Raw genomic sequence first — 17,717 nt, forward strand, 5'->3', positions numbered from 1 at the left:
TTGTCTTCTCAAACAGTCTGTCTTTGTGGCACAGTTAATGTTAGAAAGGGAGCTCATGAATTTGTCCCAGTGGCAATGAAGGATTGGTGACATATTTTCAGGTCAGGACAGTGTGTGACTTGGAAGGAAACTTGTGAGCAGCAGTGTTCCCCTGTGCCTCCTGTTCTTGACTTTCTAAGTAGTACAAATCCTGGGTTTGGAAGGTGCTGTCAAAGAAGCCTCAGTGTCTTGTTCTGTGCACCTTATAGATGGTACTCACTGCAGCCACATTGCATCAGGGCTGGCAGGAGTGAATGTGTAAGGTGCTGGATCAGATGTCAATCAAGAGGACTGCATATCCTGGATTGTATAGATTTCCTTTGAACTGTAGTCATCCAAAGAAATGGAGAGTATTTCATCACATTCCAAACTTGGGACTTGCAAATAGTGGAAAAATTACAAGATAGGTCAGATATGGTTAACTCCTTCAGCAACACAAATCGTTTAAGTTGTTCCTGATGAAGGTTTACTGTCAACATGAGATTATTTTTCTCCATCAACTACTGATGGTTCTGACAGACACTTGTGATTCTATTTTTGAAAGGTAACAAAATGTAGAAGTGCATGTCAATCTGGAGCATGACACTATCCCTGAAAGATATGACATGTGAACCATAAGGCCTCTTCTTAAAAGGGTTAAGAAACACTGTCACACTTTTTCAACCTTTGTGTTCTCAGTGACATGCAAGGCCCAATTCCAGCTGGGAATTCTAGTTGCTCCTCAGAGTTGCTGTGCCAGCCCATAGCAACTATGCTAAGTTGAAGATGAAGGAAGCTCAGAAAGGATGACCACCACCCCACTGAAATCCTTCAGACACAGTCTCTGAAGTGGTCAGAGTTGCCAATTCAAACAAGGTCCATGAAAATAAAACAAAGAACTGTGGATGCTGAAGATCTGAAATAAAAACAGAAATTGCTGGAGAAATTCAGCAGGTCTGGCAGAATCTGCAGAAGGGTCAGTGGACCTGAAACATTGACTCTGTTTCTCTCTCCACTGATGCTGCCAGATCTGCTGGGTTTGTCCACAAATTTCTGTTTTTGTTTTAGGTCATGAGAAGGTGGGGTTGTGGGGAAGGGAGGAAATCTGGGCCACAGCAAGAATGTATCGGATTGTTACTAAGTTAGTAATTTTTCAACGATGTTTAATATAGCCGCAATTCATTCTCACCATATTCATGACAGTTAATATGAACCTTCTGACAGCATCAGCTCCATGATAGTTGACCATTGCTGTATCAGCAACAACTAAAGTCTCCACATTATAGTCAGGCGATAATTTATATGCGTATCTCCTGCCTCTTCCTCTCTCCATTTGTTTTCTATTTTTGGATTTTCTTTTATCTGTAAAACAAAATTTAAAAACTGTTGACAAAATATCAAGACAACAAACATCATTTTCCCATACTGACTTAGGAACAATTAAAGCAATGATCAACAATGATCAAGACTAGAACGTCAACACATTGCAAGAGGCTGCAGCATATTGGCCTCCATGCAGAATTTTCAATCAGCAGTGTCAGCTACAAGAGCACTGCAACATAAGTCAAGTTGACAACAAATGGATACTAACATTTAGCACATATTAGTTTGTAGGCTGCATTATTTTGCTGCCTTTGCCGAGATAAATATCAATGAGTTTTTTTCAACTTCCCCAAAGGAACCAAAGTTGCCAGTGAAGAAAAGAATATGTTTACTAAATGAAAAAAAACAAATTGCATTGATATAGAGCCTTTCATGATCTTGAGATGTCCTAAGTGGTTTATGGTGAAAAGGTTTTTCAAGCATAGTCACTGTTGTAATGTCAGAAAAACTGCAGCCAGTTTGCACACTGTGGTTCCCACAAATGTAACAACTTGATGATATTAGTGAGAAATATCTGTCTGAGTAAAAGGCAAACTCTTCTTCTCTTTATTGAAACAGCGTAACAGGATCTTTTATGTCTACCTGAGAAAAAAGATGCAGCTTCATTTTAACATCTCATTCTGCAGGAGTGCCCTCTCTGTAATGCACTGGAGTTTCAGCTGAGATACTACACTCAGTTTCTGGATCGAAACTAGCAGACACAAACTCCTAACTCAGAGGTGAGAATGTAAAAAATGAGACATGACTGATGCTAACATAAGACGACACAATAAATTAGGACCTTGAAGAAAGGCCAGCAACATGTTATACATTTTGCCATTTTTAAGTCAGGCTGTTAGACACCAGAAGCCTTTGCTGAGAAACCAGTTGAGACTTTTCTATTACACTAGAGCAGTCAGTTTGAAGGATGAATGCAGTAGTTGTTTTAGTTTCCATCACTTTTTCCCACCTTGAAAATGTTGATACGTAAACGGCCCTGGGGTCATTGTTCATATGTCTTTGAAAATTAACATGAGAGCCAGCAAGCATGCTGGCCTTTATTGTAAGAGAATCTGACTGCAGGAGTAAAGATCTCTTGCTGCGATTGTATAAGCCTTTGTTAAGACCATACCTGCAGCACATTGTACAGTTTTGGTCTCCTTACCAAAGGAAGGATACGTTTGTCACAGAGGATGTGCAACACACACAAGATTTCTGGAATGACAAGATCATTCTATGAAGAAAAACTGAGGAAACTGGGTCTATATTCCCTAGAATTTAAAAGAATGAAAGGTGCATTCACTGATACAAACAAAATTCTTACAGGGCTTAATAGGATCGATGCAAGATGGATGCTGCTAAAGTTTAAACCATGCAGAAACCAGGGGATAAAGTCTCACAAAGAGTGAGGCCATTTTGGGCTGAAATGAAGAGGAATTTCTTCACAGAAGATGATAAAGCTTTGAGATTCTCTACCCAAGAAGGCTGGAGAGGCTCAGTTATTTAATCTATTCAAGACAGAGATTGATAGATTTCTAGATATTAAAGTTAGCAAGGGATATGAGGGTAATGCAGCAGGTATCAATAGACATGGGAGCAGTGTGGGGAAAATGGTATTAGTCTAGAAGATCAGGCATGATATGGTACAGCAGGCTAGATGGACCAAATGGCCTACTCTTTCTCCTATTTCCTATGTTTGGTTCCCTAATTAATCTAAAATGAGATGTTATCACAGCAAATTGAATCAAATCTACAGCAGACCACTTTTTTTTGTTACACATCTGGTGACTCACAGGAGAGTAATAAGATTCAGGAAACTCTGTCACACAGCTAGGCAGCCAGAAACAATACAACCGGGCTGTAAATTGCAACTCCAGTGTTTAAATGTACTTTCATGCATCAGCAAGCATTTCCCAAAGCAAACTTTATTTCAAAGGAAAATGCAACCAGCTCACCTGTAGGCATGAAGTGATTAATTTCTGCAGTTAAATTTCCCAGTGAAAAGTTAAAGAAGTTCAAACTGTGTATCATTATAAAGCAACTAGACCTCCAAGTGCTTAAGCCAATGAAGCTTTTGATGTTTATTGGCTTGGCTTTACCGTATAATAATTAAAATCCACGGCGAAACTTCTTTGATCACCCTCATTTTCCTAGTCATAGCTGCATAATTGAAAAAGCTGGAAATCAGTGTTTGTGAGGGCAACAGTTCTGAGAGAGTTGGAGAACGTATTTTATTCCTCAATTTATAGATTTCGCTTTCTCTATGGATTCTACCAGGTTTCTCTCTCTAATTTACATTATTAACATTCATAAATTCTTTGAAGTAAACACCCTTTGTCTTTTCCAAACTTTTCCCATCTTGTGCCAAGCAAATGACCATTTTCTAAAGAAATAGTTCAAGAAATGTCAGAGGAATTTACAAAGGGATTATTGTGAGGAACTGGGATGGTTTGAAATTGCATTAGACATCTTTTAACAAATAGGATATTCCATCTCTATTTAAAATGCTTCCTTTTATATCGTAATTTTTGTTTAATCTAGGAGGTTATTATCAAATTTAGATGATAATATACCTTAATATGGTAATAATTGTTATAATCACTCTCCAAAATGATGTCATTATGCACTGATATATGTCTTTTAATAGCCACTCAGAGATAGTTTATTCTCATGGTTGTTGTGTTCATGACAAAGGTTCCCATTCATATTTTTTATAATTGTTTGTGAGTTTACTTGTTGGAAAGCAATAATAAAAAGAGCATTGCCCACTGTAAGTAATTAAATTTGCAGCTTTTTACTTATAACTAGTCATCACATTGCAGCAGGTAGCTCTGGCCACTATAAGATTGTGACGTTAAACTTAAGAACAATAGTGGCGTAGCATTTCAAAGAAACTAAAAATAATTAAATCAAAGGTCCTTTTATTGACTGGTTCTGCTCAAGGAACCACATAACATGAGCCATTGCGAGTACACATAGAGCAAAAGCACTAACGAAAATATAAATAAGCTAGAACTAATATCCATTGTGTTGGTGAAAGGTTATAAATATAAAGCAAGAGATCAGAAAATGGCAGGTCAACGTCCCAATTCGGAACTCAATCACTTTCCATCTCCCATTGGTACATTTAACAAATTACTTACATGTTCCACTTACTTACACAGCCTCAGACACGAGAAACACCAGGAATTGTACTGGTTATGAACATTTGCAATCAACAACCTCAACTGACTCATTGGAAGAAGGCAGAGGGAAAGACAAACAAGTGACCAGCCCAGTGTCATCCTGCTCAGCACTCACTGCACCCTCCCATACTGTGGACAAGAGGGCATAGCTAGGACAAGAGGGCATAGCTAGGACAAGAGGGCATAGCCTCAAGATTAGAGGGAGCAGATTTAGGACTGAACTGAGAAGAATTTTCTTCACCCAGAGGGTTGTTAATCTATGGAATTCCTTGCCCAGTGAAGTAGTTGACGCTACTTCAGTAAATGTTTTTAAAAAAAAGGTAGATTTTTTTTGAACAATAAAGGAATTAAGGGATACGGTGACAACGTGGGTAAGTGGATCTGAGTCCACGAAAGGATCAGCCATGATCTTATTGAATGGCGGAGCAGGCTCGAAGGGCCAGACGGCCTACTCCTGCTCTTAGTTCTTATGTTCTTATTAGCCTGGCTTCAGCCTGGTCTAAGGTTAATTGTGGCCTTTAAATTGCCAATTAAAGACCCCCAATGCTGTATTTCCACCTTTGCCATTCTAATACAATATAAAGGTGGAAGGAAGGTGGCCAGTCCATTATTTTCCCCCCAAAGCTGGATAAAAGGTGGGAATGGGAAGCTCATCTCTTTGTGGATTCCCCTGTGCCTACAGGCTCCCACCCACAAGATGATCCCTCTTCGTCTGTGGCTCTATACCTGACTTCTCAAACAAGGCCTCCTCCTCCCTCTGCTTCCCCTGCCTCCTCACCTAACTACTAGGATTCCCTATCCTTCCTCAGCCAAATTCCCAGATTTCCCTTGAAGCCAAGCATCTGTGGATCTTTTGTCAGGGCTCGCTGTAGTCCTGGTTGTGATTACTTCTTGCTTCTGGCACTGCTGGGACTGCTCAAGTTCTGGCTGATCATGTTGGCTGCTCCTCCTGCTCCTGAGGAGTGGTAGTCCCACTGTCACAGCACAGACTGAGCCATGCAGCAGTCTGTGCCAATGCTGGCCCTTTACAAGTGTAACTTAACCGTCCCTTATCCCAAACTTTCACAAGTCTTCCAACTTCTTTTTTTCCTTTTCAGGCACTTAATTCCTTTTAGAAAGCTATGAGTACATTTGTCTCCAACTTACTCTCAGGCAGTGTATTCAAGAACCTAAATACTTATTGCATTAAAAAGCTTTTGTTTCTCATGTCACTGTTAGTTTCTTTGCACATCATCTTAACTTGGTATCTTCTGGCTCCCCATCCATCTGCTAAAGGAAATAGTTTCTCCCTATCTACTTTGGCTAGACGTTACACAATTTTGAACACCTCAATCAAATTCTTTTCCAACTTTCTCTTCTCTAAGGAAAGAATCCCAGCTTCTCCATCCTCATTACTGGAGTCTCTCTAAACCCTTCAAATCTTTCCTAAAGCACAGCACCCAAAATTGAACATGAAGCTTCATTTGAGGTTGAACCAGTGCTTTCCGAAGGCAGATCCTAACAGACTTCCTCTTGTACAGACCCCGCTCCATTTATAAAACTTGCAAACCCTCATCTGCTTTTTTCAACAGGGATGGCAATGGTGGATCAGTGATTAGCACTGCTGCCTCACACTGCCAGGGACATGGGTTTGATGCCAACCTTGGGCAACTGCCCTCTATGGAGTTTGCACATTCTCTCTATGTCTATGTGGGCTTCCTCTGGATGCTCCAATTTCTGCCCACAGCCCAAAAATGTGCAATTTTGCTGGACTGGGCATGCCAAATTGCCCACAGTGGATGTGTAGGATACATAGATGAGCCATTGGAAATGCAGGGTCTGGGTGAGATGTTCTTTGCAAGGTCAGTGTTTACTCAAAAGGCTGAGGGGTCTGCTTCCACACTATAGGGATTCTATGATTCTATGAACACTTTCTCAACCTCTCCTGCCATTTTCAATAATATTTTCACATAGAGTCTGAACAAGTCTGATGGTCAATGTCCCATCCTGCTTTCAGATAATGGTTCAGAGTAGGTTAGGGAGGAAAAGTAGCAGGATGGAGCTGGAGAACTGGCACACTGGTTAGTCACATCTTCTTGCCTCTGCACTTGACCCCAAAAAGGTCTGAAAAAAATCAGGCTCCACCACTGAGGTTAGATGACTTATCATTGGTACCAACACACAGTGGCAAGAGGCAAATTTTACTCCAAAAGCCCCTAGAAATTCAATCATAGGACAACCAACCAGGGAACAATCACCTCCACTTATGGAGTTGTCCGAATCTCTGGGCAGCTGGTCCTCCAATCACAGGACCTTTCTCTCCTAAATTTGCTTCTGATAGGCAGTGATTGGAGGTAATAAGAAGACAAGTGGTAGCATTGAGGGGCCAGAGATACCCGAGTTCTGGGTCACCGCTCCATAGCCTTACACATTACTTTCAATACTGACCGAGTGAAGATTTTCTTCACTTCACCTTTGCTTCTTTTGTAGGTCACTAGCTTCAATATTTCTCTTTTAATTTTTGCAAAGACAATTACAAAACTTTCCCTTTAATGGTTCCTCCCTTACTCCCTTTTCTTTTATTCATGTTTTCAACCTCACAAATGAAACTCTCTCATCAGTTTTATTATTTAAACATCCTCAATAAACTGAGCAAATAAAAATCACAGATGTTAGTGAAGTGGCTACCCTCTCACTTTCCTTTCTATGGAAGTCTATGGAAAGAAAACTCAGACAAAGTATACCTGTGGTCCTTTCTCTGCACCACATTGGTGCTGGACTTTATTCCATAGACTCTTGTTCCATGCTAAGCCTCATTTATTCTCAAAATCTTTCAATAGAGCCCAAGCTTATTTCATTTTTCCTGCATGTGTCAAAATCTCAAACAACCTCTCTTAAATTTTGAGCCTTCAAGTTCCATTATTCCCTAGTCATTTTAATGGATAATGTTTCCATGGTGTCAGCAACCCAGAAACATCTAAATGTAAAATCTCCTTGAGTGTCTATATATGTATGCAAAACTCTCAATTCCTTTTGGCATTTATCAGTTAGTTAAACCAAACAGCATTAACTATCTATAACTACTTTGAAGCTACAGCACCAAAGCAAGTCACTCAATGAACTAATCTATACTAGTGTTTGTGCTGAAGGTTCTTACAAGTCTTTTCCCACTTTATTTTGTCAGACTACTTTTAATGAAATTGGTTTTATATACTGGAGTTAATTTTGACATTTAAACAAGGAAGTGGTAGATGCAGGTACAGTTACAACATATAAAAGATATTTGGACTGTTACATGAATAGGAAAGGATTACAGTGATATGGGCCAAACGCAGGCAAGTGGAGGTATTTTAGTTTGGGAAACTCAATGGTATGGTCAAGTTGGACCGAAGGGTCTGTTTCCATGGTGTCTGATTCTATGACTCTATGGTTTCATCTGTAATAGCAACACAGTGTGTTTATTTTGAGGACCTCACTTAATTTACATCAGCTGAACAAATTACAAGGTGCCAAACCTCATGCTGATTTTGTTTATTTGAAATATACCTAGTCTGGGTCTCTGTTCCATTATCGCTCGTGGAACGGAGCGAAGGAAGAGTTTACAACCTTTACCAATTAGTTTAAATCTAAAATAGCTGTCTGATTACTTTGAGCACTCACCAGCTGTCCTTCTTCAAAACATCACTAGCCATATTGTTGGGTCTTAATGGTGCAGTAAGGCCATAATACTATTTGAGGGTGACCGCTGACCATTACTGTCCTATTTGTTCTGCTAAATACCTAGCTTGGTTATGTTACAGAGTTGGAGAGATGGTGCAATGGTTCTCCCTTTTTTTCCAAGTTTCAACTAACCATATATGCATTTTAAAGAGACAAAGTGATTTAACCCTTTAAGGGCTCTGACTCCCAAGGATAGAAAGAAGACAAGTTTGTTCTTTTAATTCTTAAACAACAGGAGGTATTATTTTAATTTAGACTTCAGCAGTTCAAGAAGGCAATTCACCACTACCTTACAAAGTGCAATTAGGGATAGGCAATAAATGCACCCAGTCAGCAATGCCCTCATCCCATGAATCAATTAAAAAGAAGTTGAAATGAATTTGCATTAGCATCCATGCAAGTACACACATAAAATGGATTGCAAACGAAGTAGCGTGTATTATAGGAAGGATATTATTAATATTAAACTGGAGAGGGTTCAGAAGAGATTTATAAGCAAGTTGCTGGGAATGGAAGGTTTGAATTATAAGGAGAGGCTGAACAGGTTGGGACCTTTTTCACTGGAACGTAGGAGGTTGAAAGGTGATCATACAGAGGTTTATAAAATCATGAGGTGTATAAATAAGGTGAATGGCAGGTGTCTTTTCCCTACGGTGGGGGATTTCAAGACTGCGGGGAAATTTTTAAGGTGAGCGAAGAAAGATTTAAAAAAAACATGTGGGGTAATTGTTTTTTTACACCAAGAGTGGTTCGTGTATGGAATGAGCTTACAGAGGAAGGTACAGTTACAATGTTTAAAAGACATTTACATAAGTCCATGAATAAGAAACATTTGGAGGGATATGGGCCAAGTGCGGGCAGGTGAGACTAGTTTAGTTTGGGATTATGGTCAGCGTGGACTGGTTGGGCTGAAGGATCTGTTTCCATGCTGTATGACTCTATGACTCTATTGACTGAAATAATTCACTATTATTCTTGAGTCTCTTGAGATGGAAACTTAAAGCTTTGTGGGCTTGGTGATCCCCCTTTGGCTCACTGAAAAAATGGTGGCTAGGAATTTCTCATGACAGAGTCTCAGTGGCTTGGTGTTTTACAGCAGCAGATTCCAGGTTTACTCCAGTCAGGGTCAGAATGTTAAAGTGCTAAACGTCCTTCTGGAACAGTTCACTGAAAATACAGTAAAATGCAGCAGACCTGTCTTGAGGATTTCCATAGAATCCCTACAGTGTGGAAACAGGCCCTTCAGCCCAACCAGTCCACCCCAACCCTTACAGCATCCCACCCAGACCCATTCCCCAAACCCACCTAATCTACACATCCCTGAACACTACAGGCAATTTCCCATGGCCAATCCACCTAACGTGTACATCTTTGGACTGTGGAAGGAAACCAGAGCACCCAGAGGAAACCCACACTGACTTGGGGAGAATATGCAAACTCCACACAGACAGTTGCCTGAGGGGGAATTGAACCTGGGCTCCTGGTGCTGTGAGGCAGCAGTGCTAACCACTGAGCCACCGTGCAAATTTAAAGCTTACAGCAAAGGTTTGGTTTGACCTCCAGAATGATAGGTAAAAGCTAACCCAAATTCCTTGGCTGCTAATGGATTATGGAGCAGAGACAACACAGTGTGGACTTAGGGGAACACAGTAGGCCAGGCAGCATCACAGGAGCAGGAAAGTTGACGTTTCGGGTCAGGACCTTTCTTCAACTAATAACTCTAGTCCCATTTTTCAGCATTTGGCCTATATCCTCTAAGCCCTTCCTATTCATATACCCATCCAAAGCACAAAGAATGATCATTTTATAATCCTAGATTGAAACTTGTTAGTAGCACTGATTAAATTTAAAAAAAGAAACAGTGACTGTTTATACATTTCTGGAGAAGTTAGGTCCAAGCAAATATTTAAACAAAAATAGGAATATCATTCCTGAACAACAATAAAAAATATATGAACAGATGTAAAGATTGTACTCATTAACCTAGAGCTTCTGTTGGCAATATTAGCAAATGTATCCTTAAGATGATTGAATTAAATTATACATTTGACTGACATTTTCCTCTCTCATATTTTAGTCAAGGTGCTAATCTATTTAAAATAATTTTTGGTGTCTACATTATATTAGCAAGGAAATAAATATAGCAAACATTTTGTGTCATCCATTAATATTGTAAACCATAATTTATAGATTATGAGGTAAGCACTAATATCTACTACAATCAATCTATCATGACACTCAAACATAGGCTTCATACCTTTCAAACAAACACTCAAGGATCCATTGAAAAAAAAGGTGTATACCTGTATAAACTCCACACAATGGTTGTGATGCTTGGTTTTCTGCTGATTTTTCATCCATTGACCGTTTTCTTCTGTAAACACGATGAGCATATCCTGTTACAGCCAAGGTGTGATTCAGAGGTTCAATAAATATAAACTCTTCGTTAATCTGAATGAACCCCATCTACAAAATTTAAAAGAGAAAAAAAGTTCAAAATCCCCCTTTCATATACCTGTATGTATGAGTGCACATTTTAGACTTGCTGCATTAATATCTGATTGGGTAGTAATGCATGTCAGATTCCTATCATTTCAATGTTGGCACAACAGCTAAAATCTAATCCAGACAAACAGAATAAATGCCTCCTTCTTCTCTGTGGCAGCTGTTATGGATCACAGGTTAAATAAATTTGTAAAGTCTAAATTTGCTTCTCAATGCATACAAGTCTACACCATAAAATTGAAATGCCACACTGGAGCAGTAGGAGGTGTTCTTCTGAAGCTTAAATGCAGCAGGACAATGAAATAGAATTGTCCCTTGCAGCTGACCCATGTCATACCTGACCTGCATTGCCTTGACTTTGTCAAAGCGTGACAAGCAGTAAAATGTTCCATTCTGCAGTTTGCTCATTCCTCACTTTGATGGGTAATCTAGTACTCTATACTTAATTTCCCAGGCTGATCACAAACTTCAAGCAGCCCATATACATCAATCTTCAACATATCTCTGTCAATTCTCAGAATGTATGGCAAGATCAATGCAGCAACTAAATAAAACCTGTACAAATATCATATTTAAATAACTGAGTGACAAAGTCATCCCAGTTAATAACATGATGTACGAAATAACATATTGATGTGGACTGTAATCGTCACTAATACAGCCTCAAGGTATTTCAAGGTGACTATTCTTGGGCACTATGAATGACAAAGACTTAAAGGATTTAAAATGGGAGCCTTTCTGTATCACAATAGAAAAAGTCTGATAATTACTTAGCAGTTCAGTTACAAAAGAGGAATACTTCTGAAGTAAAAGATATTTTGTAAAGAATGGATTATTCATTGGAAAAATGTTCTTTCAACATTTTTTTGAGAATTAGAATAATATACCCATTTTATCTTTTATTTCCACCTTCGCTACATCATTTTGCCTTTCTCATTTCTGATCATGACTTCCCAAAACAATCAACATTAGTGTTCGTTGTTACTTCATAGGGCATTTGCTGTCTAAAAACTTTCTACTGGTATTTTTCTTGATCATTAAATCTTCTGGTAGCCCACTGTCAAACATTTCATCTAGAGATTCAGCCAAGTTATGAAATTCAACTCTCAGATATATAAATTTATCTATTTAAATATTTGTAAATATGAATGGTGGTTCAAATTGCAGCCTCCTTTTCTCCCAATGGGTTGTATGCTCTACCATCACATCTATTATGATAGCAACATTTAAGAGGCATCATGATAGACATATGAATAGGCAGGAAATAGAGGGATAAGGACCATGTGCAGGCAGATGGGATTGGTTTAGAATGGCATGATGGTCTGTACAGATATAGTGGGCCGAAGGGTCTGTTCCCGTGCTGTACTGTCCTATATTCTGTTGTGCCTTGAGAAGTAATTACTCTGCACTTCCAAAAACTACTCTAGAACTAATCTAACACATGTGAGTCATGTTGATTCTGGCTGAAGGTCACAAAGGTTACATATTATTCACATGAGCTTATCCCATACAAATCACATGGTACAAATAGATACGACACCACTGTCACCAGAGAAACATGAATTTTAAAAATAGATACCAACATTAGCCACTGGGTGGTGCCTTCCGTAGCCGCCTTGCCAAACCTTCGTTACATGGATTAAATTGGGAAAATTTAGCGAACGTAATCTGCTTACTTAGATTCAAATCAAACAGCCACAAACTTGCAGCAGTTCCATATTTGTATTCTGTAACATTTTGACTTACAGTGACATTCACGCAAAAGGACTGATCATCCTAACCATTCCATCAAATCTTCTTTGAGACCTAGATCTAGAACATACTGAAGGCTATACTTCCATCTTTATAGATCTTCCATTCTGGGCCATGACTACATGAAATCACCCTGGTAATTCCCAGCACCTCCAGCACCAAATCATAATGGAATTGTGAAGGAAGAGAGAGAATCAAGAATATCAGATCGGTTGAGTTAAAGACCAAAATTGCCAAGCTTGATGAGGTCACCTTTACCTCTCTTTCCCTATCACTAGCCTATAGGATGGGGGCAGGATTAGGGACAGGGGGTGGTTAATGGACTGAAATGAGGTGGGCAGCTTTACCATTATGTTCAAAATAACAAGGCAGCCAGTTCCATTTTGAATGCCCAACACTCCAGCTGGACAAATTAAATTCACCTAAACAAGTGTATTTGGAATGTACAAAATAAAGTGTCATAATGGTGACCATGAAATTGTCACATTGTTCTTAAAGTTCATCAGTTCACTATTGACCTTAAAAGATACATTGTTGGATGAGACATTAAAGTAAGGCTCATCTACCCGTTTGATTGGATAGAACGATACCGTGTCAATGTTTCAAAGAAGGGCAAGAATGCTATCACAGGGTCATGCCCAGCCATGGCCCATATAAGCGCAGGGGGTCCCCAAATAATCTTTGTAGAGCTTGTTTTGGGAATGGTTCAAACTTTCCCTCGAGTTTTACAATAAGTCAAAGTGGACCCCAAAGACTACAACCAATTTACCTTACGTTTATCAAAAGGAAAGACACACTGCAATCGGCAATCAAGCAAATGCTATCCATCCTGAAGTGTGAAACTATTTATGTAAATTGCAATGTTCTACAAATGTTTTTCCATGTAAAAGACAGGGGGATCGCCTGGGCTCCTTATTGGATGGAAATACTGTGGCGGTGATGGGAGAGTGGGGGTAGGTTTATCCATGCCTTTTATCCATGCCAACAAACGTGAACCAGGTGCCATTAAATTCACATACGGCAGTGACTTTATCTTGAACAAAGGTCATAATGACAAGATCTTTTAATATAGTAAGTATGTATAGCATGCAAATTTATTACGAGCAGCAGCACCTCATGTGACAACATGCTGCAACAATCTCTACATTTGAACCTGCCTTAAGGAAAGTGAAAGTTTGTTTCCCATCTAATTAAATCAAACCACCTTTTTAAAATTCATTCATAGGATGTGGACATCTCTAGCTGGGCCAGCATTTATTGCCCATCCCTGGTTGACCTTGAAGAGGTTATGGGAGCTGATTTGTTGAACTGTTTGCTGTGTGTATGCTGTAAGTACAGGCTCCATGGCACCATGAGGGGAACTATATTTCTTGCTCTTGCAGGCCCCTTCATGTTCTCCATGTGGTAAAAATTGATTACAGCCTTATTTTAAGGACATTACAATTGGCTCAATACTAATACATGCCCAGACCTGACTCTGGTCCAATCTCCAGTTGTGTTTACATTATTTCGATGAGCTGCTGTGCCTGCCATATGTCCACAGGCGATTTATCCACTTTACACAGTTCAACATCAGGTTGGTTGCTTTCCTTGTAATAATTTCCTCCTTACAATATATACCACTCAATAAACAAAACTTGAAAATATATTCCACTCACAATAAAGCCTGTTTCACTATATAATTGTATGACAGCTACTGTTGAGTAAACTTAATAAAGTCTTGGGTGATGGTCCAAAACAGGCATGGAGTTCCGTTCCCTTGTTCAGAAAATAATGTAAAACTAGTAGTAAGACACATCCTGCTGGTTTTACATCATTTTAAACAAGCATTGAAAGGGATTAGATTTCAAGACTAAAGAAGTTGTATAGAGCTTTGGTGAGACCATATACGGAGTACTATGTACAGTTTTAGTTTCCATTTCCAAGGAAGAGTAAACTTGCATTGGAGGCAGCACAGTAAAGATTCATTAGATAGTTTGTTAATGTGGGAACCAGAGTAGATTGGGCTGTTACCTTTCACTTTTCTCAATTCCAGAGTGCAATCTCATTGAAACATATCATAGTGAGAGGCTGAGACAACAAGGTGTACAGCTGGATGAACACAGCAGGCCAAACAGCATCACAGGAGCAGGAAAGCTGATGTTTCAGACCTAGACCCTTCTTCAGAAAAGAACTCTAATTCAAGTTACTTTTATACACATTAAGAGGGAGAAATATTCTTATATTGTTTCATTTAAAAAAAAACAACTTTTGTAACCAGGGTGCAAGTGCCCCTGGATCACACATGTAAATGGCAAATCCATATAATTGTTTCAATATCTTTCTTAGAACACAGTGGCTGTGAAATTTGAATCTGACTTTCACCTGAAATCAATTAATATAGACAGTCACCTCCAAACATGTTTAGTGAGTTGTTCTCATGCACTGCCCGCGCCAGGGCAGATGTTAATTTACAATTTAGTTGGTCCACTGAGATTTTATGAAGCATCCCTCTATTGCTGAGTGATTTCTTTCACACTCTCCATTAAGACAGAGACTCTGGGAATTCCCTAGGCATTCCTAGGATTCATTTGTCTGTTACAGTTTCCCAATTTCCATAATCTGTTTACTTACTAAGAGATCGTTCATAAGGTCATTGAGTTACAGACATGCAGCATGGAAACAGATCCTTTGGCCCATCTTGTCCATGTTGACCAGGTTTCTCAAACTAAACGGTTTTCATCTGTATCTGTGCAGTCTCATATTGTCACAACTATTCATCCTCCCTGCTTCATATTTATTGATAATTCCAAAATCTTCCTGATGACTACTATCAGGCTAACTACCTCATAATTCTCACCTTTCTCTCTCTTACCTTTTTTAAAAGCAACGTCATCTTTACGAATTTCCATCACAGAGTACAATCTGGAATGTAGGGAATTTTGGAAACTTATAACCAATACACCTACCATCTGCAGCTACCTCTTTTAGAACTCTGATAAGTAAGCCATCAAGTCCTGGAGTATTTGCCAGTTTATTGTCCCTCAAGATCTCTAATATATTTTCTGCTAATATTAATTACTAGCCCCAAAGTTACTTTCTATTTTTCGTGTCTAACTTGTGCCTTTTGCTATAAAGGCAGGATTCAAAATATTTCTTCATTGTGTGAGCCATTGTCTCACTCCCCATGAGAATTTTCCACCTACGTTTTATGGGACCAACATTTACAGGAGCTACTTTCATTTTTTTTAATATCAACGGTTCGTTTACTCTCATGATATTTCTTTCCCTTTTTATCAACTTGATGATGGCCCTTTGCTGGTTTTCCAGAACACTCCCAATCCTCAGGATTAATGATGTTATTTACAATATGATCAGCCTCTGCTTTCAAAATCATACAATTTTTATCTCTACCGTCAATCCATGGATGAATGTTTCCAGATGAGTTTTTCTTCTTTTAGCTCATTTCCATGTAATCGGCTTTGTTTCATTTCACAATTCTAGTTTGCTTCTAGAGTATCTTATTTTCATATTAAAATGCAAATGACACATAGGAACAGGAGAAAGCCATTCAGCCCCACAAGAGTGCTCCGCCATTTAATGAGATCATGTCTGATCAGTGGTGCCTATGGGAGGTGATGGCCTGGTGGTACTATCATTAAAGAATTAATCCAGAATCCCAAGTAATGTTCCTGAGGATGTAGGTTCAAATCCCACCATAGCAAATGGTGGAATGTAAGTTCACTAAAAATCTGGAATTAAGCATCCAATGATGATCTCAAATCCATTGCCAACTGTTTGGAGGGAAACCCATCTGGTTCACTAATGTCCTCTAGCCATCCTGGTTTACATGTGACTCCAGACCCACAGCAATGTGTTAACTCTTAACTACCCTCTGGGTAATAAATGCTGGATGAGCCAGTGACACCCTCATCCCATGAATGAATGACAAAAAACCCCATTATGTCCACACATTTCCACAATGGTTGCAGATTGGGTGTTCCACCTGTTCTTTTGCCTCTCTTGTGGTTTCTTCTCTCACCTCAGCACTGGAGATGAATACTGCAGCAGCAGATGCTGGCAGCAAGACTCCAGAGCAGTGCGTGGGCTTTGAACCCTGGAATGCAGCATGTCACAGAACACTGCGAAGAGCAAGTCCCACAGCGCCACCTGGGGGAGGTGCCCTGGAGCCCAGGGGGCCCGCAGCAGGAGAGTGAGAGCAGGCAGCCCCGAGGGGTCAAGAGCAGGAGTGGGCAGCCCCGAGGGGGCAGTGAGAGAGGGAACAGGCAGCCCCGAGGGGGCAGTGAGAGAGGGAGCAAGCAACCCGAAGGAGGCAACAGCAGGAGTGGGCAGCCCCGAGGGGGTAGTGAGAGAGGGAGCAGGCAGCCCCGAGGGGGCAATGAGAGAGGGAGCAGGCAGCTCCGAGGGGGAAGTGAGAGAGGGAGCAGGCAGCCCCGAGGGGGAAGTGAGAGAGGGAGCAGGCAGCCCCGAGGGGGAAGTGAGAGAGGGAGCAGGCAGCCCCGAGGGGGAAGTGAGAGAGGGAGCAGGCAGTTCGAGGGGGTGGTGAGAGAGGGAGCAGGCAGTTCGAGGGGGCAATGAGAGAGGGAGCAACAGTTCGAGGGGGCAGTGAGAGAAGGAGCAGGCAGTTCGAGGGGGCAGTGAGAGAGGGAGCAGGCAGCTCAAGGGGGCAGTGAGGGAGGAAGCAGGCAGCTCGAGGGGGCAGTGAGAGAGGGAGCAGGCAGCTCGAGGGGGCAGTGAGAGTGGGAGCAGGCAGTTCGAGGGGGCAGTGAGAGAGGGTGCAGGCAGCCCTGAGGGGGCAATGAGAGAGGGAGCAGCCAGTTCGAGGGGGCAGTGAGAGAGGGAGCAGGCAGTTCGAGGGGGCAGTGAGAGAGGGAGCAGGCAGCTCGAGGGGGCAGTGAGAGAGGGAGCAGGCAGCTCGAGGGGGCAGTGAGAGTGGGAGCAGGCAGTTCGAGGGGGCAGTGAGAGAGGGTGCAGGCAGCCCTGAGGGGGCAATGAGAGAGGGAGCAGCCAGTTCGAGGGGGCAGTGAGAGAGGGAGCAGGCAGTTCGAGGGGGCAGTGAGAGGGGGAGCAGGCAGTTCAAGGGGGCAGTGAGAGAGGGAGCAGGCAGCTCGAGGGAGCAGTGAGAGAGGGAGCAGGTAGCTCGAGGGGGCAGTGAGAGAGGGAGCAGGCAGCTCGAGGGGACAGTGAGAGAGGGAG

The 17,717-nt window shown here is 40.9% G+C and overlaps 1 protein-coding gene across 1 annotated transcript in view; it reads right to left on the reverse strand.

The window, feature by feature from the left end:
• LOC109920043 (A disintegrin and metalloproteinase with thrombospondin motifs 19-like) overlaps positions 1 to 17,717 on the reverse strand; it is a 412,216-nt gene that overhangs the window by 385,902 nt on the left and 8,597 nt on the right. The window contains exons 3-4 of the mRNA XM_048619810.1: positions 10,568 to 10,730; positions 1,208 to 1,380 (exon numbers count right to left, since the gene is read on the reverse strand). Coding sequence (XP_048475767.1) covers positions 1,208 to 1,380; positions 10,568 to 10,730 — 336 coding nt within the window. The remainder of the gene's footprint in view (positions 1 to 1,207; positions 1,381 to 10,567; positions 10,731 to 17,717) is intronic.

The sequence above is a fragment of the Rhincodon typus genome, chromosome 3 (genome assembly GCF_021869965.1).
Source record: "Rhincodon typus isolate 14 chromosome 3, sRhiTyp1.1, whole genome shotgun sequence".
NCBI lineage: Eukaryota > Metazoa > Chordata > Chondrichthyes > Orectolobiformes > Rhincodontidae > Rhincodon > Rhincodon typus.